Genomic DNA, 22979 nt, shown 5'->3' with positions numbered 1-22979 from the left:
GCCCCGTCCCGAGAAGGCACACACGCGCAAGTCCAGGGTCAAAACTGTGCTCATTGTCTTCTTTGATGTCAGAGGCATTGTGCACCACGAATTCGTACCTACCACGACTACAGTGAACTCAGCTTTCTACTGGGAAGTGCTCAAAAGACTGAAAAGGAGGGTCTCGCGCTGCGAAGCAACATCAAAAACACGCGGGTAGTTCACCACGACAACGCGCCGAGTCACAGCGCCTTCCTTGTCAACGACTTCCTGGCCAGGACCGAGACCCCACTGTTTCCCCAGCCTCCCTACAGTCCAGACATGGCTCCTGCTGACTTTTTTTTTGTTTCCTCAGTTAAAAGGAGTCATGAAAGGAAAACATTGTAACACGATTGAAAGCATCCAGGCGCATGTTACATCAGCTCTAAAGGACATTCCGGAAAAGGCGTTCCAGAATGTCTTCCAGGCATGGAAACACTGCCTCCAAAAGTGTATTGACACAAAAGGGTGCTATTTTGAAAATTTTTGATTATTTGTACGAATATATTCAGTAAATGATTTTTTTTTTTATGAATTTGGTTGCATTACTTTAGGAACGCACCTTGTAAAATTGTGCCAGACTGAGACTCGAACTTGTGCCCTCTGCCTTTCACGGGCAAGTGCTCCACCAAGTTCGAGTCGCAGTCCGGCACACAGTTTTAATCTGCCAGGAAGTTTCATATCGGCACACAAACCACTGCAGAGTTTTCCCAAGCTGTGGCAAAGTCATGTCTCTGCAATATCCTTTCTTCCAGGAGCGCTCATTGTGCAAGTTTCACAGGAGAGCTTCTGTGAAGTTTGGAAGGTAGGAGACGAGGTACTGGCGGAAGTGAAGCTGTGAGGACGGGTCGTGAGTCGTGCTTGGGTAGCTCAGTCGGTAGAGCACTTGCCCACGTGAGGCAAAGGTCTCGAGTTCGTGTCTCGGTCCGGCAGACAGTTTTAATCTGTCAGTAAGTTTTTTATATTAATGTTTTCTGAAACTAATTGTTAATGAAATACATCTTATAAAATTCTATATATAAACATATTTAACAACAATCCGGTTTATGTAAAAGGTATTTTCATTTTTGTAGGACGCGTTTCTGTATGTGAGATACAACAGTATGTGACATGCTAATTGTTAAACTTTATTTATAAGTTGTTGGATGTGAGGTCCGCCAGTTATGCAATACACCATTTTTCTGAGTACCCAAACATCTTTCGGCACCACTGTGCCATCATCAGTGGGTTTTCGTTTTTATTTATTCTTTACATATGGTGTGCATGGATTTTCTGTGTGTTAATTACTGCAGGTGTTTTTGTGTGGCAAGCACTTCCATTCTCCGTGTCATGTTGAGTTGCTGTGATGCACACATAACTATAACAAGTATTTTCCACAAATAACGTAGTAAGACACTTTTCACTTCACCAGAACACACAAACCACAATCACACTGTGTTTTCGTGAAGTGAAAAGTATCTTACTGCGTTATTTGTGGAAAATACTTGATATAGTTATGTGTGCATCACAGCAACTCAACATGACACGGAGAATGGAAGTGCTTGCCACACAAAAACACCTGCAGTAATTAACACACAAGTGATCCAGAAAATTCATGGACACCAAATGTAAAGAATAAATAAAAATGAAAACCCACTGATAGTGGCACAGTGGTGCCGAAAGATGTTTGGGTACTCAGAAAAACAGTGTTTCGCATAACTGGCGGACCTCACATCCAACAATTTTAACTGCAAACTCGGTCAATACAAGGAGCTGCAAATCAAAATGATGGGCATTTACTTATAAGCTGTCAGTGGAACATCCTTATGCAGAGAGGCAGCTAATCTGTGCTGAGTCTTCAGTTCAGTCTCACCAGCAATATGTATGTAAGCAAAAGTTTGTAGAGAGCAATTAACTTTAATGAAATTTGTATTAGAAACACTCTGAGTAAAAAGTATGACAACTTGCTGTTCTTCTTTTTCCTTTTTTTCTATCACTGTCTCTAAACTGTACCTTTACTGTATGCAGTACACAACAGTGTATAAAATGTGTTCATATCCTTCCACATTTAGCATTTTCTTAAGCGCAATAACTACAACAAACATCCTCATATCGTACCACCACGTCTTTCATATTTCACTGTTGGCACTACACCTGATGCCAGGAATATTCTCCAGGCATTCACCAAACCCAAACCCTAGCGTCGCATTGCCACAAGTTGTAGCTCGATTCATCTCACCAAGTCACTCATTCCCAGTTATTCACTGTCCAGGAGCATTACTATTTACACTATCTCAACTGTCATTTAGCTCTGAGCACAGAAATGTATGGCTCGTGAGACCATTGTGCCCCGTTCTCTTGAACCTCCCCATTCTCTTGAGCCTCCCCGTTCTCTTGAACCTCCTAAGCACAGTCATTGCACTAGTTGGACTGATGGTTTGTAACTCTCGAGTCATTCCTTCCTCTGATGTCTTGTGATTTTTTACAACTGCCTTCGCCAAAGTTCAATGGTCCCTATCCGCCAGTACGTTAGGTCTGCTTGCTTTCTGTTTACCCATGGCTGTTTCTTTGCATTTCCACTCCACATCTACATCTACATCTACATCTTCATGTAGATTCCGCTAGTCACCAACCGGTGTGTAGCGGAGGGCACAATTCGCACCAAAATCATATTCCCCCCCCCCCCTCCGTTCCACTCGTGGAACGCGCGAGGAAAAAACGACTGTCTGATCGCCTCAGTACGAGCTCTTATTTCACTTATCTTTGAATGGTGATCATTGCACGATTTGAAACCATCTATCTGCAAGTGTGTCCCACTTCAAACTTTCTAGGAGATTTGTACCGCTCTCGCGATGTCTAAATGTACCAGTCACGAATCTTGCCGCTCTTCTTTGGACCTTCTGTATCTCTTGAATCAGACCCATCTGGTAAGGGTCCCATACAGACGAACAGTACTCCAAGACTGGACGAACTAATCTATTGTAAGCTATTTCCTTTGTTGAAGGACTGCATCGCTTCAAGATTATACCAACAAACCGCAATCTAGAGTTCGACTTACCTGTTACTTGTGTATTCTGATCATTCCATTTGAGATCATTTCAAATAGTCACACCCAGATACTTGACGGGCGTTACAGCTTCCAAATACTGTGCATTTATTTTGTACTCGTACATTAACTGGGATTTTCGCCTTGTTATATACAGTAGATTACACTTACTAATATTGAGACATAACTGCCAGTCATTACACCACACATTTATTTTCTGCAAAGCCTCATTGATGTGTTCACAACTTTCATGTGATACTACTTTTCTGTAGACTACAGCATCATCAGCAAACAGTCTAATGCCACTGTCAATACCATCAACCAGATCATTTACGTAAATCGTAAAAAGCAGAGGACCTATTATGGGGCACACCTGAAGTTAACGGTTGTTTCTGTTGAAGTCACCCCGTTCAGGACGACATACTGCTCCCTGTCTGTCAGAAAACTTCCTATCCAACTGCATATGTCATCAGATAGACCGTAAGCATGCACTTTTTGGAGCAAGTGACAGTGCGGAAATGTGTCGAACGCCTTTCCAAAGTCGAGAAATATGGCATCAACCGGGGAGCCCGTACCTAGAGCCTATTGAATATAATCCACAAAGAGGGCCAGCTGTGTCTCCCATGACCGCTGTTTCCTAAAACCATGCTGGTTTCTGCAGATGAGCTTCTCAGAGTCTAGAAAGGTCATTATGTCTGAACACAAAATATGTTCCATGATTCTACAACAAATTGATGTCAGTGAAATTGGCCAGTAATTTTGTGCATCCGATTTTCTACCCTTTTTATAGATTGCTATGACCTGGGCCTTCTTCCAGTCCCGTGGAACTTTCCGCTGTTCTAATGATCTCTGATAGATGATGGATAAGAATGGTGCTATATTTTTAGCATAGTCAACATAAAATCTTATGGGGATACCGTCTGGGCCAGATGCCTTCCTGGTATCTAAGGATCTTAACTGTTTCACAATCCCAGATACACTAACCACTATGTCATCCATCCTTTCATTTATTCGATAATTGAAAGGGAGATTACAATGAAATGAACACCCTTAGCTGCTTATAGGGGTTGACATACATCAACGGGGACACATGAAAACGTGTGGCCCAACCGGGACTCGAACCCGGGATCTCCTGCTTACATGGCAGATGCTCTATCCATCTGAGCCACTGACGAAGAACAGATACCATCTTAGTATATATATAGTTAAGGCTCACCAGCCACATGACCATCTTCTTCTTCTGTGCGAATGCACAAACAGTGCCCGAACTCTTACGGGAATCGGCAACGCGCCGCGAGTAATAAGTATAATGAGTGGGGGCACAACGAATGTAGTGCGGGACAATACGTTGAGAATGTGGGTTTCGCGGGAGGCATGCCAGAGATAAATCCCTGCAGTCACTCTATCCTCTGTGCCCTCAGTGGCTCAGATGGATAGAGCGTCTGCCATGTAAGCAGGAGATCCCGGGTTCGAGTCCCGGTCGGGGCACACATTTTCATCTGTCCCCAATGACGTATGTCAACGCCTGTAAGCAGCTAAGGGTGTTCATTTCATTGTAATGTCATTCTAACGAGCTACATGGTCACCGATGGTATCTGTTCTTTCGGACATGTCCGAAAGAACAGATACCATCTTAGTATATATATTGAAAGGGGGAATGGTGCTGCAGGCCTCTACCGTAAATGAGTTTTTGAAGGCTAGGTTTAGAATTTTAGTCTTCTGTTTATCATCATCAGTTACATTACCCGTACTGTCGGCAAGAGAAGGTAATTGAATCATTTGTACCGTTCATAGATTTTACGTATGACCAAAATTCTTTGGGGTTATTTTTAGAACCTGCAGATAAAATATTGCTTTCAAATTTGTTAAAAGAATCTCTCATTGCCCTTGTGAGAGCTGCTTTAATTTTGCACGATTTCTGTTTGTCATCGGGGCAGTGACTACGTTTAAAACGACTGTGCAAAATTCTCTGCTTTCTCAGCAACTTCCTAATATGTTTGTTGTACTAGTGTGTATCCTTTCCCTCCCATGTACTTTTTCTAGGCACATACTCCTCTAGCACAGGGTGGACAATACCTTTAAATTCCGACCAAAGATACTCCACAGTCACACCACCAACAGCTGACTCAGTCAGCTGTCGAAGAGTTGAAATGTCACTGATGGAATTCTTACTCAGGTGATATCCAGTGACTGATGCACATTCGAAGTCACTGAGAGCTCTACTGATTGTTGCTGTTGCTGCGTCTCTCCTGACAACACAATACTCCCCACCAACTCTTGTGACATCTAGTGAACAAATGTCCATTATATAGGAGTGTCCACAAACTTTTTGATCAAATAATGTATGTAGTACACACACACACACACACACACACACACACACACACACACTTACACACACAAACAGGGTGAATCCTATAAAACTGGCACAGCTTTTATTTCATTAACTGTTCACGACACTGAAATAAGGTTTTCTACATACACTAGACTCTTGTTAAACCGGCCATTCCTCACACATATTGGTGCCGGATTAGTGGAAGTGCCAGATTGTCAAGAGAGTCTTAAAATTTAGTATAGACACACAGGGATTGTTCTTTATCAAATCAACAGATACATTCATTTTTAGAGCAAACCTAGTCCTTCAGTGTGTACATGCATATTAGTATCACTCAACATTCACTATGAAACATGTCCCAAAATTTTAGTTGTCACCATGATGATACGTGACAGTAGTATGCTTTACCACACAATAGCTTTACAAGCATTTCTACATCTACATCTACATCCACACTCCGCATCTGATGGTGTGTGGCAGAGGGTACCTTGAGTACCTCTATCGGTTCTCCCTTCTATTCCAGTCTCGTATTGTTCGTGTAAAGAAAGATTGTCAGTATGCCTCTGCTTGGGCTCTAATATCTCTGATTTTATCCTCACGGTCTCTTTGTGAGATATACGTAGGAGGGAGCAATATACTGCTTGACTCCTCAGTGAAGGTATGTTCTCGAAACTTCAACAAAAGCCCGTATCGAGCTACTGAGCGTCTCTTGCAGACTCTTCCTCTGGAGATTATCTATCATCTCTGTAATGCTTTCATGATTAATAAATGATCCTGTAACAAAGTGTGCCGCTCTCCGTTGGATCTTCTCTACCAACCCTATCTGGTACGGATCCCACACTGGTGAGCAATATTCTAGCAGTGGGCGAACAAGTGTACTGTGACCTACTTCCATTGTTTTCGGATTGCATTTCCTTAGGATTCTTCCAATGAATCTCAGTCTGGCATCTGCTTTACCGACGACCAACTTTATTTGATCATTCCATTTTAAACCACTCCTAATGCCTACTCCCAGATAATTTATGGAATTAACTGCTTCCAGTTGCTGACCTGCTATATTGCAGCTAAATGATAAAGGATCTTTCTTTCTATGTGTTCGCAGCACATTACACTTGTCTACATTGAGATTCAATTGCCATTCCCTGCCCCATGCGTCAATTCGCTGCAGATCCTCCTGCATTTCAGTACAATTTTCCATTGTTACAACCTCTCGATATACCACAGCATCAGCTGCAAAAAGCCTCAGTGAACTTCCGATGTTATCCACAAGGTAATTTATGTACATCATGAATAGCAACGGTCCTACGACACTCCCCTGCAGCACACCTGAAATCACTCTTACTTTGGAAGACTTCTCTCCATTGAGAATGACATGGAGAACTGAAGAAAACACTGTCGGACCATCGGAGCTCAGAGCTGTGTGGACTGGAACATTGTCACGGTGGAGCAATTAGTTCCCATCTCTCCACAGTTCTGGCCACTTTCGTCCCACACTCTCTTGTAATCTTCATAAGATGTCCAGATAAAATTGTTGGTTCACTGCTTGTCCTGGAGGAATGAACTGCTTTTGGGCAATGCCATTGACATCAAAAAAACAAATCAACACTGTTTTCACACTGGATCTCACTTGAAGTGCTTTCTTGCATTTTGGTGACATTAGAGTCTTCCACTGGCTGAACACCTGCTTTGACTCTGGGTCATACCTGTGGCACCAACTCTCATCCCTAATCAAATTTCTTTTAACAACCTGTGGACTGTTCTGCATCTCATTCTTCAAGTCACAGCAAACATTCACACAGTTTTCTCTTTGGTCATCTGTGAGCAAGTGAGGAACAAATTTTGCAGACATTTATCTCATGCACAAATTTTCAGTTAAAATTTGCTGGCCCATGCTCTGTGACACTATCATTTCCCCAGAAATTTGGTGAACAGTCCTAGGATGACTGTACGTTTGATTGTGTCAATGTTTGCATCAGTTCTGCCCGTCGGAGGACGTGGTAGGTGTGGCATGCCTTCAGTTGACATGTTGCAGATTTTAAATGAGAAAACTGCTCCGAGACCTTTTTCCCCGGAGCATCACAATTAAGGGCTTGCCTGCGTGTTGAAATAGGAACACAAACAACAGAGCACCACAGACATACCACTTAACTGTGACTGACAGCAGCTTACATGACATGGGAGGTCCCATACTAATACCACCTAGTAGCACAATGCATTTAGAGCAAAGTGTGTGTGCATAACAGTTCACTTCCAATTATTTTTGGGTTGCCCCTCACATAGAACTGAACAGGAAAGGTCTCCATCAAGCCATCCCTAGTCGGAAAAAATGTGTTACATTGGAGGGTGCGTATGCACAAAAGGTCTAACACCAACACCTCAATCTCAGTCACTGCTTGATTTTTCATGTGGATACCATATTTACTTGAATCTAAGCCGCACTTTTTTTCCGGTTTATGTAATCCAAAAAACCGCCTGCGGCTTAGAATCGAGTGCAAAGCAAGCGGAAGTTCTGAAAAATGTTGGTAGGTGCCGCCACAACTAACTTCTGCCGTCGAATATATGTAGCGCTACTCAGGCATGCTTTGTAGGCACAGAGATAAATACTGGCACCAAAACCTCTGCATCAGTAAATAAAAAAAAAATAATAAAAAAAAAAAATGTCAATATGGCCAACTCTACGTTCTGAATTTTTTCCTACCTGTGAGAAGGGATGGTTGCTAATAGGAATTTTTATGAATTGTGACTCTCATGCAGTATTCTCTTCACCGTAAGAGTAATAGAAATATAAACATTTTGCCATGTTTTGTTTCGTGTTTGTTGCTATCTCATTTAAATCCTGTTTGCCTAATAAACTACGAACCTAGATGAGACAACAGCAAACGCGGAAGAATGTACATATCATGTCATGTTTATATTCGTATGATTCTTATGCCTAAAAGTGATACAGTCAGAAATAAAGAATGGCAATTGACTAGATTTTTATATGTAAGATGACTCTAATTTCTGTGCAGTATGTTATGTACTAAAGAGGCGTGTGCAAAGATTTTCAAACGGAGAAAAATTTTCGCTAAACTCTCGTTCAGAACATCTTCTATCATACGCAGTGTATTATTTGGTTCTTGTTGATCATTATCAAAGAAAGCAGCAGTGTAAGTAACAACAAATAGCAGTCTCTCTCTCTCTCTCTCTCTCTCTCTCTTTTTCAAGCGGCTGTAGCATGCACAAAAGCCAGCCATAAGCCATGCCACGAGCGGCGACAGGCCGTAAACACTCATTATCAGAATGCGGCAAACAATGCATGACGCAGTACAGTAATGCATTTTCAGCTTAGAGTGACGTAAACACCTATAACAAAGAAAATGGCACTTATCAGATCAAAGCAAAATAAGCAGTCGATTCAAACCAGACGAAGCACGTGAAAAAGGAAGGGTACTCATATAAATACGGACGGAGTGCCTGACGCATAGCAATGGCTACCTGCTAAAGCTTAACTGCTAAGCTTACGACTCAAACCAAACTACTGTAGCTGTATCGTCTTTCATTCGACCTAAATTGTGTCTCATATTACAATGGACAAACTTTGTTTCGATTTGGAGGTGCGGCCTAAAACTTTTCTCTCCCCTTGAATTTCGAGTCTCAAATTTCAGGTGCGGCTTAGATTTGGGAATTTTTTTTCCTTTTATTTCGAGTCTCATTTTTCAGGTGCAGCTTAGATTCGAGTGCGTCTTAGATTCGAGTAAATATGGTAATTAAAACTTGACGCAGAAAAGTATCGACAGCAGTACGCGAGCAAAGTTACTCACCCCGCGGTCGCAGTGGAGGCGACGGACGTGTCGGAGGCGGGCGCGGGCCCCGTCATGCCGAGGTAGCGTTTCTGCGCGGCCAGCTCCTCGCGCAGCATCTGCGTCTGCCAGTAGAGCGCCTCCAGCTCGCGTCGGCTCAGGCGCACCGTGCCGTCCGGCGGCGGGGAGACGGGCGACAGCGGTACGTGCTGCCGGCGCTGCGGCTGCTGCGAGGGCGTCGCCTGCTGTGGGGGGATGACAAGCCGAGTTGAGTACAACATCTCTCCGGAGCGAGTCGTGCTCTATGAGCCAAATGCAACATGGGTTTTTCTGTGCATATGCCTCAAAAGGTAGCTGCCCCAGCTTGGAACTAGCGTATAGTCTAATCTACTAGTTATGTGAAGTAATGGATATGTCTCCTTCATATTCTAAAGCTTGCCTAGTCAAGTGTCTGAAAGATAAATGCACTGTTATACTCTGAGGTAACTTTTTTTGTGTTAAAATAAGAAGGTTTTACTTTTTTTTAATTATTTTTTGTAAATGTGCAAGTTAATAAAGTAAGCTAAAAATACACACATACTGAAAGCTCTGTTATTTGGGCAACATAATTTTTCAGTTCCTCTGAAAAATAAAAACTAAAATTCTAAGAGACAGACTGTAACAAATGAACTTTTAATAATGTACGGGTGAGTGTTGAGACAGAGTAAAATTTTTCACGTCAAACAAAAAGAGGCAAAAATAAAAAACTGGCTAGATGCAAGCAGGACTTAAGGTTCTGTAGGAAGTTAACTGTGTACGTAGACAGTTCATCCATCCAAAGAGTTGAGAATCCTCACGATTTTTGCCCATTATTGACATCGGTACTGGCGAGGAATCAGTACCGGGAATCTCGAGACTTTTGCAAATATTAAGATTGAGGTTGGATAATAAATAACAAATAACAAAAGAAATATTTTATCCTGTGATATAATAAAAAATACAGTTTCTGACTTTTTTCCTAAACTTGCCCTGTAAAACTTTGCTCCTTATCAAATTTCATGATTGTAGGTCAATGAGAAGTCTGTAGGCTTTTCATCTTACCCAAGATGAAATACAGGGTGTACATAAAGACCGGTAACACTTTCAATTATTTATTGCGCACGAACTAAACATTGTACAGATGTGATACATATTACATTTTGAAGAGAAACCCTGAAAGCTTTTTTTCATGTATACCACCACAGCTGGAATTCAATAGTAGGAAATGGAAGAGAAGGAAACGTAGTAGGTGAATATGGATTGGGGGGAAGAAATGAAAGAGGAAGCCGCCTGGTAGAACCTTTTTACTGTGCCTATCACGGCTCAGCATCTCCGCTATATGGTGAGTAGAAACTCTCCTTCTCTCGTATTGTTACAAATGTGAACTTGATACATCTACCCTATTCCTAAAAAAAGAGTCTGAAACAGTCTGACAGACAGGCAGGCAGACGGGGAACAAAGTGACCTTAGAAGGTTCCGATTTTCTGATTCAGGTATGGAAACCTAAAAACCAAAACCATGTTTTTGTTTAAGACAAAAGGAAATTTCACTAAATTTGTATTGCTATTGCTACTAGGCAGCAATATTTAGTAATTTATGATTTTAATACTTTATAATAAATGCCAGTATAACTCGTATTTTAACAAAGAAGTGAAATGAATTATCTGTGAAAAAATTATAAGATTTCTCACAGTGATGGTTACACATCTCAGTAGCTTTGCCCTTTTAATGTCTTATGAAGGTCTTTGTCAGAATAATGCTTGGTTGGATGTCATTATGCTTGAAAATTAAAGTGCCTGATTATTCTGTTATGTTGTTCTGCCATAGTGAGATCTACTGCCAACTATGCGTGTGGTGCAACTCACATTTTGCAATTTCTGCAAAACAAGAAGAACCCAGCAAATAATACCTATTGCTGAATTACTCCATGGACTGATTATGTTTGGTAACTGGGAGGAACTTTGCCACCTGCATCTACATGCCATATTCCAGATCATAGTGAGCTGTGGAGAACACTGCAGCTTTACAACCCCCCCACCATCTGAATCATCTTTTCAAAAGAAAAGTACATGAAAATCCTTGGTGCGAACCACAATTTCTCTGATTTTCCTATCACTTCCACATATGCTTCCTTTGAAGATGGTTCAAAAGGTAAAGTAGAGAGAGCGCTTATGGGTCTCTATATATCCTGTACAAACTGAATCACATGTCTGGGTTGAAGATAGAATCAAAGATTTTGTACACCACTGGTAGATGTTTGGGTAGACAGGTTCTACTTCTCATTTTTGTGCCATGCTATTTTTGATTTTGAAAGTAAAATTTTGTCAACCAGTCAGAGTAAAATCCCTCAGAGATTTTGATCTTATGTGGAATCAGTAACCAGTTCAAAATCACTCAGTGATCATACTGGCACCGAAACAGAAGATAACAGAGAGAAGGCTGAAATACTGAATTTGGTCTTCCAAAACTATTTCACCATGACAGTCCTCTTTTCAATCATCGCACAGATGTCAAAATGGCGGATATTGAGATAACTGATTGTAGAATAGAAAAGCAATTACAATCGCTGAGTAGTGGAAAGACATTGGAACTAACATGTAAGATTCTAGAAAGATTATGCAGAAGAACTTGTTCCCTTTGCAGCAGCCGTTTACCATAGTTTGCTGGAGGAATAAAGGGAAGCTAGCAACTGAAGAAAACAAAAACACCACAGAGGTCATTTCAGTATTCAGGAAGTGTTGTGGAACAGATGAAAATAATTGATGTCCATCTGTTGTAAACTTATTAAACATGTTTTATGCTCAACAATTATGATGCTTTTGGAAAAAACTCTCAGTCAACATGGATTCTGCAAACAGAAAACAAAGAGTGGCATGTTTCATTACAGGATTATTTAGTTGACGCGAGACCATTACAGAGATGTTCCACAAATGCCAATGGCAGATGCTGTATAAGAGTATATAAGAGACACTGTGCATCGCGGAGAGATCTACTATCGAAGTTTTGAGAGAACTTTCTGTGAGATCTGACAAAATACTACTACCTCCCACATACATCTCACAAAATGACCACAATGAGAAGATTCAAGAAATTAAGAGACAATACAGAGGTTTACCAACAGTCATTCTTCCCATGTGCCATTTGCGAGTGGAAGAGGGCAGGGGGCAATCAGTTAGTGGTGTCAGAAGTACCCTCTGCCACACATCATCAGGTGGCTTGTGGAAAGTACTAATATAGATGTAAATGGTATACATGCTCTGTGACAACCAGAAATCTGGAAAAAAAAAAAACCAGGAATTTTATTATCTGGGAGAAAACTGGGAAAAAGCTGCTAATTTTTTGGATTCTGGGTGTCTTTCATTGTTTTAGCCTTGAGTTAAATTTTTGTAATATTGTCTCATAAGAACTGATAGTCTAACAAAGAATTTTATTGTATCCTGCTACTGCAGCAGTAAAATATAAACGAGAGAATAAAACAAAAATAAAACTTAAGTTGCAAATCACCTGCCACCCTACCTAAAACCTCTTTCCTTATTACCTTAGCCAGCTTCATCCTGACCCACAACTTCTTCACTTTTGAAGGCCAGACATACCAACAATTAAAGGGAACAGCCATGGGTACTAGGATGGCCCCCTTGTACGCCAACCTATTCATGGGTCGCTTAGAGGAAGCCTTCTTGGTTACCCAGGTCTGCCAACCCAAAGTTTGGTACAGATTTATTGATGACATCTTCATGATCTGGACTCACAGTGAAGAAGAACTCCAGAATTTCCTCTCCAACCTCAACTCCTTTGGTTCCATCAGATTCACCTGGTCCTACTCCAAATCCCACGCCACATTCCTTGACGTTGACCTCCACTTGTCCAATGGCCAACTTCACACGTCCGTCCACATCAAACCCACCAACAAGCAACAGTACCTCCATTATGACAGCTGCCACCCATTCCACATCAAACAGTACCTTCCCTACAGCCTAGGTCTTCGTGGCAAACGAATCTGCTCCAGTCCGGAATCCCTGAATCATTACACCAACAACCTGACAACAGCTTTCGCATCCCGCAACTACCCTCCCGACATGGTACAGAAACAAATAACCAGAGCCACCTCCTCATCCCCTCAAACCCAGAATCCCCCACAGAAGAAACACAAAAGTGCCCCACTTGTGACAGGATACTTTCCGGGACTGGATCAGACTCTGAATGTGGCTCTCCAGCAGGGATACGACTTCCTAAAATCCTGCTCTGAAATGAGATCCATCCTTCATGAAATCCTCCCCACTCCACCAAGAGTGTCTTTCCGCCGTCCACCTAACCTTCGTAACCTGTTAGTTCATCCCTATGAAATCCCCAAACCACCTTCCCTACCCTCTGGCTCCTACCCTTGTAACCGCCCCCAGTGTAAAACCTGTTCCGTGCACCCTCCCACCACCACCTACTCCAGTCCTGTAACCCGGAAGGTGTACACGATCAAAGGCAGAGCCACGTGTGAAAGCACCCACGTGATTTACCAACTGACCTGCCTACACTGTGATGCATTCTATGTGGGAATGACCAGCAGACAGTGTTTGTTGGTAATGAGGATCATCCTGTGTCTAAACATGCCTTGGCGCACGGCCAGCACATCTTGGCGCAGTGTTACACCTTCCGGGTTATCTGGATACTTCCCACCAACACCAACCTATCCGAACTCCGGAGATGGGAACTTGCCCTTCAGTATATCCTCTCTTCTTGTTATCCGCCAGGCCTCAATCTCCGCTAATTTCGAGTTGCCGCCACTCATACCTCACCTGTCTTTCAACAACTTCTTTGCCTCTACACTTCCGCCTCGACTGACATCTCTGCCCAAACTCTTTGTCTTTAAGTATGTCTGCTTGTGTCTGTATGTGTGGATGGATGTGTGTGTGTGTGCGCGCGCGAGTGCATACCTGTCCTTTTTCCCCCCTAAGGTAAGTCTTTCCGCTCCCGGGATTGGAATGACACCTTACCCTCTCCCTTAAAACCCACATCCTTTCGTCTTTCCCTCTCCTTCCCTCTTTCCTGATGAGGCAACCGTTGGTTGCGAAAGCTAGAATTTTGTGTGTATGTTTGTGTTTGTTTGTGTGTCTATCGACCTGCCAGCACTTTCGTTCGGTAAGTCACCTCATCTTTGTTTTTATATATAATTTTTCCCACGTGGAATGTTTCCCTCTATTATATTGAGCAGTACCTTTTGTATGAGATGTAACTTGCACTTCTGGCTACTTGAAGTGTGGCTGCAGCAGTAACAAGAAGCAGTCATTCTACCCAGAAAAATTTTTCTGACGCACCCAAGCTGCCAGATTCGTGCACGCATGGAGCAATTTGGGTTGTAGTGGGAAGGGGGATAGTGACCCATCTTTACGTTTAGTGATATTGCTGCTTCCTATCAGTTTAATAAGCCACAGCTGCAAAATACTAACACGAATTCCTTACAGATGAATGGGAAAACTGGTAGAAGCCGACCTCGAGGAAGATCAGTTTGGATTCCGTAGAAATGTTGGAACAAATGAGGCAATACTGGCCCTACAATTTATCTTATAACATAGATTAAGGAAAGGCAAACCTATGTTTCTAGCATTTGTAGACTTAGAGAAAGCTTTTGACAATGTTGACTGGAACACTCTCTTTCAAATTCTGAAGGCGCAGGGGTAAAATACAGGGAGCGAAAGGCTATTTAAAATTTGTACAGAAAGCAGATGGCACTTATAATAAAGAGTCGAAGGGCATGAAAGGGAAGCAGTGGTTGGGAAGGGAGTAGACAGGGTTGTAGCCTCTCCCCAATCTGTATATTGAGCAAGCAGTAAAGGAAACAAACGAAAAATTTGGAGTAGGTATTAAAATCCATAGAGAAGAAATAAAAACTTTGAGGTTTGCCAATGACATTGTAATTCTGTCAGAAACAGCAAAGGACTTGCAATAGCAGTTGAACGGAATGGACAGTGCCTTGAAAGGAGGGTATAAGATGAACATCAACAAAAGCAAAATGAGGATAATGGAATGTAGTCAAATTAAGTCTGGCGATGCTAAGGGAATTAGATTAGGAAATGAGACACTTAAAGCAGTAAAGGACTTTTGCTATTTGGGGAGCAAAATAACTGATGATGGTCGAAGTAGAGAGGATATAAAATGTAGACTGGCAATGGCAAGGAAAGCATTTCTGAAGAAGAAAAATTTGTTAACATCGAGTATTGATTTAAGTGTCAGCAAGTCGTTTCTGAAAGTATTTGTATGGAGTGTAGCCATGTATGGAAGTGAAACATGGACGATAAATAGTTTAGACAAGAAGAGAATAGAAGCTTTAGAAACGTGGTGCTACAGAAGAATGCTGAAGATTAGATGGGTAGATCACATAACTAATGAGGAGGTATTGAACAGAATTGGGGAGAAGAGGAGTTTGTGGCACAACTTGACAAGAAGAAGGCACGGTTGGTAGGACATGTTCTGAGGCATCAAGGGATCACCAATTTAGTATTGGAGGGCAGTGCAGAGGGTAAAAATCGCAGAGGGAGACCAAGAGATGAATACACTAAGCAGATTCAGAAGGATGTAGGTTGCCATAGGTACTGGGAGATGAAGAAGCTTGCACAGGATAGAGTAGCATGGAGAGCTGCATCAAACCAGTCTGAGGACTGAAGACCACAACAACAACAACAACATCTTAAAGTGTAACACACACTAAAAAGACCAATATTATATGTGAAAGCCTAGATTTTCTTTTAGCTTATTAATCTTCAATCAACTTTTCCCATTTGTGTGTTCACACTACTTAACAGTGACGCTACTGGCTCACCACGTCACATGTCCTGTGCTCTGAATATCTACTGTCATTGAGTTGTGAGAGTACGTGAAATAGACTATGATTAGCTTGCAAAAGCACACTGCAATCTCTATTTCATGCTTCGAAATTGATATGCTATGTTTGTTGGAATTTGAATTTATACTTTTGTAAGATGAAAGTATGCAGTGTATTGTAACATGGAAATATACAGCATACATGTTGCTGCACCTCAAAGATCCTTCCAAAACATATTTTCCCCCCATGCCAAGTCTCTTTCCTAAGGTTCTGGGAATTTCTATGTTGGTGTATAAAAACTTTCAAAGGATTGATATTTTTACAGCTCCAAGGGAAACTACACTGTCGCTTATCGAGGAATAAGTGTATTTTCACCTTGGAAGAAGTGTATTTTCACGTGGGGAAAAAGTGCATTCTTAACCAGGAGATGTTGGCATTTTTTTTAATTGTCCAGACATACACCCTGATGTAGATGTACGAGGTGCGGCTAGAAAAAAACCGGACTGATGCTGGAAAAAACATTTATTTACAATTATTTACAATTTCATGTTATCTCCTTCAATGTACTCTCCTCCTCGGTCTCTACACCGGTCCATACGAATTTTCCACTGTTCATAGCAATGCTGCAGATCATTTTCAGTAAGTCCATACATTACTTCCGTCGCTTTTTCTTTTACTGCTTCAACAGTCTCAAATTTAGTTCCTTTCAAAGCTGACTTGACTTTAGGGAAAAGAAAAAAGTCACAGGGGGCCAAATCAGGTGAGTAGGGTGGATGATCTAAGATGGAAATGTTGTGTTTTGCCAAAAACGTCTTGACTGACAACGCACTGTGAGCTGGGGCATTGTCTTGGTGAAGAATCCATGACTTTTTTCTCCACAAATCGTTCCGTTTTCTCCGTACTCGCTCACGTAGGGTAGCCAGGACGCTAATGTAGTAATGCTGATTCACTGTTTGTCCTTCTGGTACCCAATCAATGTGCACAATCCCTTTGATGTCAAAAAAAACAATCATCATTGCCTTGAATTTCGATTTTGACATTCGTGCTTTTTTTTGTCGTGGAGAACCAGGAGTTTTCCAATGCATCGATTGGCGTTTAGTTTCGGGATCGTAAGTAAAAAACCACGATTCATCGCAAGTAATAACATTTTGTAAGAAGGTGGGATCACTTTCAATGTTTTCCAGGATGTCAGAACAAATCATTCTTCGGTGTTCCTTCTGTCCAATTGTGAGACACTTTGGAACCATTTTTGAACACACTTTGTTCATGTTGAAACTTTCATGAAGAATCTGCCCAACACTTTCCTTGTCAACTCCTGTTAACTCAGACACTGCTCTGATTGTTAAACGGCGATCTTGTCGAACAAGTTTACCGATTTTTTCAATGTTTGCATCAGTTTTTGCTGACAATGGTCTGCCAGTGCGAGTGTCATCACTGGTGTCTTCGCGGCCATCTTTAAATCGTTTAAACCACTCAAACACTTGTGTTCGCGATAAACAATCATCGCCGTACACTTGTTGTAACATTACAAACATTTCACTTGCAGATTTTCCTAGTTTGAAACAAAATTTGATGTTAACACGCTGTTCTTTCTGTACACTCAACATTCTCCGACGCACAGACAAAACGTCAACTACTTAAAACAGACGCCACGGGCAGACTGAGTGCAGGAGGCAGATGAAACTCGAGCAGTAGGCGGAGCGAGAGTCACGTGACAGGCCACGCGACTTTCAGCCTTATTGCATTCGTTTTATTGTTTCACCAGTACTAGTCCGGTTTTTTTCTAGCCACACCTCGTACATCCATGCCACAAGGGTCTGTAAATTAGTTAAATGAGCAACGAGAAAATCGTCCTAAGTGTGTTACTTTCCTAATTTGCAGACTGCTTATCCACATTTCAGCTCACCAAGGCTGAAAAATAAATTCCTACGCACTACTTTGAGGAAGTACCGAGGAAAAATCAAAAGTTCACTGTCTACGACAATTGTATGTACATTCAGAACTCTATAATCTCACACACAGAACTAGATCATAGATCACATATATATTAATAACCTCCTAAGCACTAGGTACAGTTTACAAGCTAAAACACTTCAAGCTCACTATCTATATATTCCTTTTCTTCAACACATTTTTCGCATAGTTCTGAAGACAGTTAGCTTGCCTAAATGTAGAAGATTTTAAAACTACACTTTCCACATGGATTTAAAATATGGTGATGGGCATGCTAGACTGAAATGGATGAAGAATGTAACAACTTGCATTTCTCACAGTTCTATTAAAGTGTGATCTTAAAGTTTTTCACAATCCCTCAAAGATACACAGTGCAAAATTCTATTAATGTCATGTTTTAAGGGAGAAACAATTATTGTTTTATTGTGAGCATTGCTCCTTCCATCTGTTACTTGCCTGGAGTTGTGGAACTTTTGTTGCTGTAGGAAGTGTGTGTGCTTAGGGAGTCAGGTGTGGATTTAGGGCCCAGTAAGACGTTAAGTAATTATCCACACATAATCGAGTACACCACTGGCCATTAAAATTGCTACACCACGAAGATGACACGCGACAGACGCGAAATTTAACTGACTGGAAGAAGATGCCATGATATGCAAATGATTAGCTTTTCAGAGCATTCACACAAGGTTGGCGCTGGTACTGACATGAGGAAAGTTTCCAACCGATTTCTCATACACAAACAGCCGCTGACCGGCGTTGCCTGGTGCAACGTTGTTGTGATGCCTCGTGTAAGGAGGAGAAATGCGTACCATCACGTTTCCGACTTTGATAAAGGTCGGATTGTAGCCTATCGCCATTGCGGTTTATCGTATCACACATTCCTGCTCGCATTGGTCGAGATCCAATGACTGTTAGCAGAATATGGAATCGGTGGGTTCAGGAGGGTAATATATAATGCCATGCTGGATCCCAATGGCCTCATATCAGTAGCAGTCGAGATGACAGGCATCTTATCCACACAGCTGTAACGGATCGTGCAGCCATGTCTCGATCCCTGAGTCAACAAATGGGGACGTTTGCAAGACAACAACCATCTGCACGAACAGTTCGACGACATTTGCAGCAGCACAGACGAATGGGAAACATCATTTTTTCGGATGAATCGAGGTGCTGTTTACAGTATCGTGATGGTTGCATCCGTGTTTGACGACATCACGGTGAACGCACATTGGAAGCGTGTATTTGCCATCACCATAATGGTGTATCACCCGGTGTGGGGGTGCCATTGGTACATGTCCCGGTCACCTCTTGTGCGCACTGACAGCACTTTGAACAGTGGACGTTACATTTCAGATGTCTTACGACCCGTGGCTCCACCCTTCATTCAGTCCCTGAGAAACCCTACGTTTTGGCAGGATAATGCACTACCGCATGTTGCACGTCCTTTGCGGCCCTTTCTGGATACAGACAATGTTCGACTGCTGCCCCGTCCAGCACATTCTCCAGATCTCTCACCAATTGAAAACGTCTGGTCGATGGTGGCCGAGCAACTGGCTCGTCACAATACGCCAGTCACTACTCTTGACGAACTGTGGTATCGTGTTGAAGCTGCATGGGCAGCTGTACCTGTACACGCCATCCAAGCTCTGTTTGACTCAATGTCCAGGTGTATCAAGGCCGTTATTACGGCCAGAGGTGGTTGTTCTGGGGACTGATTTTTCAGGATCTATGCACCCAAATTGCGTGAAAATGTAATCACATGTCAGTTCTAGTATAATATCTTTGTCCAATGAATACCCGTTTATCATTTGCATTTCTTCTTGGTGTAGCAATTTTAATGGCCAGGAGTGTATTTTTGTGTTAGACATCTTTTTACAGTCAGTTCACCTGAGCCAGATTAATAGAACTGAAGGCAGATTAGTAGAACCGATTTAGCTCGAGTGTTCGATTACTAGAGGTTGGGCATACATGAGTAAAACCCAATGATTCAGACCATTAGATATGGGAACTGCTACTATGTGTTCAAATGGTTCAAATGGCTCTGAGCACTATGGGACTTAACATCTGAGGTCATCAGTACCCTAGAACTTAGAACTACTTAAACCTAACTAACCTAAGGACATCACACAGATCCATGCCGGAGGCAGGATTCGAACCTGCGACCGTGGCGGTCACGCGGTTCCAGACTGAAGCTCCTAGAACCGCACGGCCACACTGGCCGGCGAAGAGTAAGTACTAGGGTTATGGGAACCACCCTTTAAGGGAGTGACTCACCGAGAGGTTGCTGTAGACGGGCTCCCTGGTGACCTTGATGGCTGCCGACACCGGCACGAGGGCGGGCGGCGACTGCAGCAGCGGCTGCTGGATGCGGCCGTAGCGGCGCTGCCAGTCGGCGGTGCTCGGAGGGGCCGACATGCGGCCGGACGGGGGCGGCAGCGCCTGCGGAGGCAGTGAGAGGTCAGGCGGCTGCCGGGTACTGCTGTGGCTCCCCCTAGGGGCTCGCGAGAGAGGGCCTGTCCCAGCTAGAGTTGGTCTCCGTTAAACAGGAGTTTTCCACAATCTCTTACATTCTTTTACGTGGAGAAATTTTACGTGTCGGCCCGTACTGATAAAAGTACTTTCTCTGGAAGTTACTGTACCACAGCTTCACGTGTATGTGTCTCGGATATGGCAAATAAAATATATGATACCCTAAGTCACAGTTGCAAAATACTAACACTGATAGAAGCTGACCTCGGGGAAGATCAGTTTCGATTCCATAGAAATGTTGGAACATGTGAGGCAATACTGACCCTACGACTTACCTTAGAAGAAAGATTAAGGAAAAGCAAACCTACGTTTCTAGCATTTGTAGACTTACAGAAAGCTTTTGACAAAGTTGATTGGAATACTCTCTTTCAAATTCTGAAGGTGGCAGGGGTAAAATACAGGGAGCGAAAGGCTATTTACAATTTGTACAGAAACCATATGGAAGGTATAAGAGTGGAGGGACACGAAAGGGAAGCAGTGGTTGGGAAGGGAGTGAGACAGGGTTGTAGCCTCTACCCGATGTTATTCAATCTGTATATTGAGCAAGCAGTAAAGGAAACAAAAGTAAAGTTCGGAGTAGGTATTAAAATCCATGGAGAAGAAATAAAAATGTTGAGGTTTGCCAATGACATTGTAATTCTGTCAGAGACAGCAAAGGACTTGGAAGAGCAGCTGAACGGAATGGGTAGTGTCTTGAAAGGAGGATATACGATGAACATCAACAAAAGCAAAACGAGGATAATGGAATGTAGTCGAATTAAGTCAGGTGATGCTGAGGGAATTAGATTAGGAAATGAGACAAAGTAGTAAAGCAGTTTTGCTATTTGGGGAGCAGCAAAATAACTGATGATGGTCAAAGTAGAGAGGATATAAAATGTAGACTGGCAATGGCAAGGAAAGCGTTTCTGAAGAAGAGAAATTTGTTAACATCGAGTATAGATTTAAGTATCAGGAAGTCGTTTCTTAAAGTATTTGTATGGAGTGTAGCCATGTATGGAAGTGAAACATGGACGATAAATAGTTTGTACAAGAAGAGAATAGAAGCTTTCGAAATGTGGTGCTACAGAAGAATGCTGAAGATTAGATGGGTAGATCACATAACTAATGAGGAGGTACTGAATAGAATTGGGGAGAAGAGAAGTTTGTGGCACAACGTGACTAGAAGAAGGGGTCGGTTGGTAGGGCAAACTCTGAGGCCTCAAGGGATCACCAATTTAGTATTGGAGGGCAGTGTGGAGGGTAAAAATCGTAGAGGGAGTCCAAGAGATGAATACACTAAGCAGATTCAGAAGGATATAGGTCACTGTAGGTACTGGGAGATGAAGAAGCTTGCACAGGATAGAGTAGCATGGAGAGGTGCATCAAACCAGTCTCAGGACTGAAGACCACAGTAACAACAACAACAACAACAACCCTAAATTAGTGGAAACATGAGTTGAAATGCAGCAAAATGAACATTACAGAGAAGGATAGTTGCTACTCACTATATAGCGTAGATGCTGAGTCGTGATAGGCACAACAAAGAGATTCACACAATTATAGTTTTCGGGCAACAAAGCCTTTGTCAGCAGTAGACACACATTCACACAAACGCATACACACACATTCACACAAACGCAACTTGCACGCACGTCGGCAGTCTCAGAGAGCTGAAACCACACTGTGAACATCACCACCAGTGCATGATGGGAGTGGCGACTGGGCGGGGATGGGGAGGGATAGTATGGTGGGACTGGCGGTCAGTGAAGTGTTCTACATCTACATCTACATTTATACTCCGCGAGCCACCCAACGGTATGTGGCGGAGGGCACTTTACGTGCCACTGTCATTACCTCCCTTTCCTGTTCCAGTCGTGTATGGTTCGCGGGAAGAACGACTGCCGGAAAGCCTCCGTGCGCGCTCGAATCTCTCTAATTTTACATTCGTGATCTCCTCGGGAGGTATAAGTAGGGGGAAGCAATATATTCGATACCTCATCCAGAAACGCATCCTCTCGAAACCTGGACAGCAAGCTACACCGCGATGCAGAGCGCCTCTCTTGCAGAGTCTGCCACTTGAGTTTGCTAAACATCTCCATAACGCTATCACGCTTACCAAATAACCCTGTGACGAAACGTGCCGCTCTTCTTTGGATCTTCTCTATCTCCTCCGTCAACCCGATCTGGTACAGATCCCACACTGATGAGCAATACTCAAGTATAGGTCGAACGAGTGTTTTGTAAGCCACCTCCTTTGTTGATGGACTACATTTTCTAAGGACTCTCCCAATGAATCTCAACCTGGTACCCGCCTTACCAATATTTAATTTTATATGATCATTCCACTTCAAATCGTTCCGCACGCATACTCCCAGATATTTTACAGAAGTAACTGCTACCAGTGTTTGTTCTGCTATCATATAATCGTACAATAACGGATCCTTGCAGTTTAGACGGACGGCAGGAGACAACGTGCAGAGGGGGGAGGGGGTAAGTAGCAAAATGGAGAGAAATAAAAATAAATAAAAT

The 22979-nt window shown here is 42.6% G+C and overlaps 1 protein-coding gene across 1 annotated transcript in view; it reads right to left on the bottom strand.

Annotated features, from left to right (window-relative positions):
- LOC126426662 (serine/arginine repetitive matrix protein 2-like) overlaps positions 1 to 22979 on the bottom strand; it is a 288117-nt gene that overhangs the window by 96734 nt on the left and 168404 nt on the right. The window contains exons 16-17 of the mRNA XM_050088547.1: positions 20217 to 20381; positions 9182 to 9405 (exon numbers count right to left, since the gene is read on the bottom strand). Of these exons, the coding sequence (XP_049944504.1) occupies positions 9182 to 9405; positions 20217 to 20381 (389 nt within the window). The remainder of the gene's footprint in view (positions 1 to 9181; positions 9406 to 20216; positions 20382 to 22979) is intronic.

Source organism: Schistocerca serialis, chromosome 11 (genome assembly GCF_023864345.2).
Source record: "Schistocerca serialis cubense isolate TAMUIC-IGC-003099 chromosome 11, iqSchSeri2.2, whole genome shotgun sequence".
NCBI lineage: Eukaryota > Metazoa > Arthropoda > Insecta > Orthoptera > Acrididae > Schistocerca > Schistocerca serialis.
This window is presented reverse-complemented; position numbering and strand designations above follow the sequence as displayed.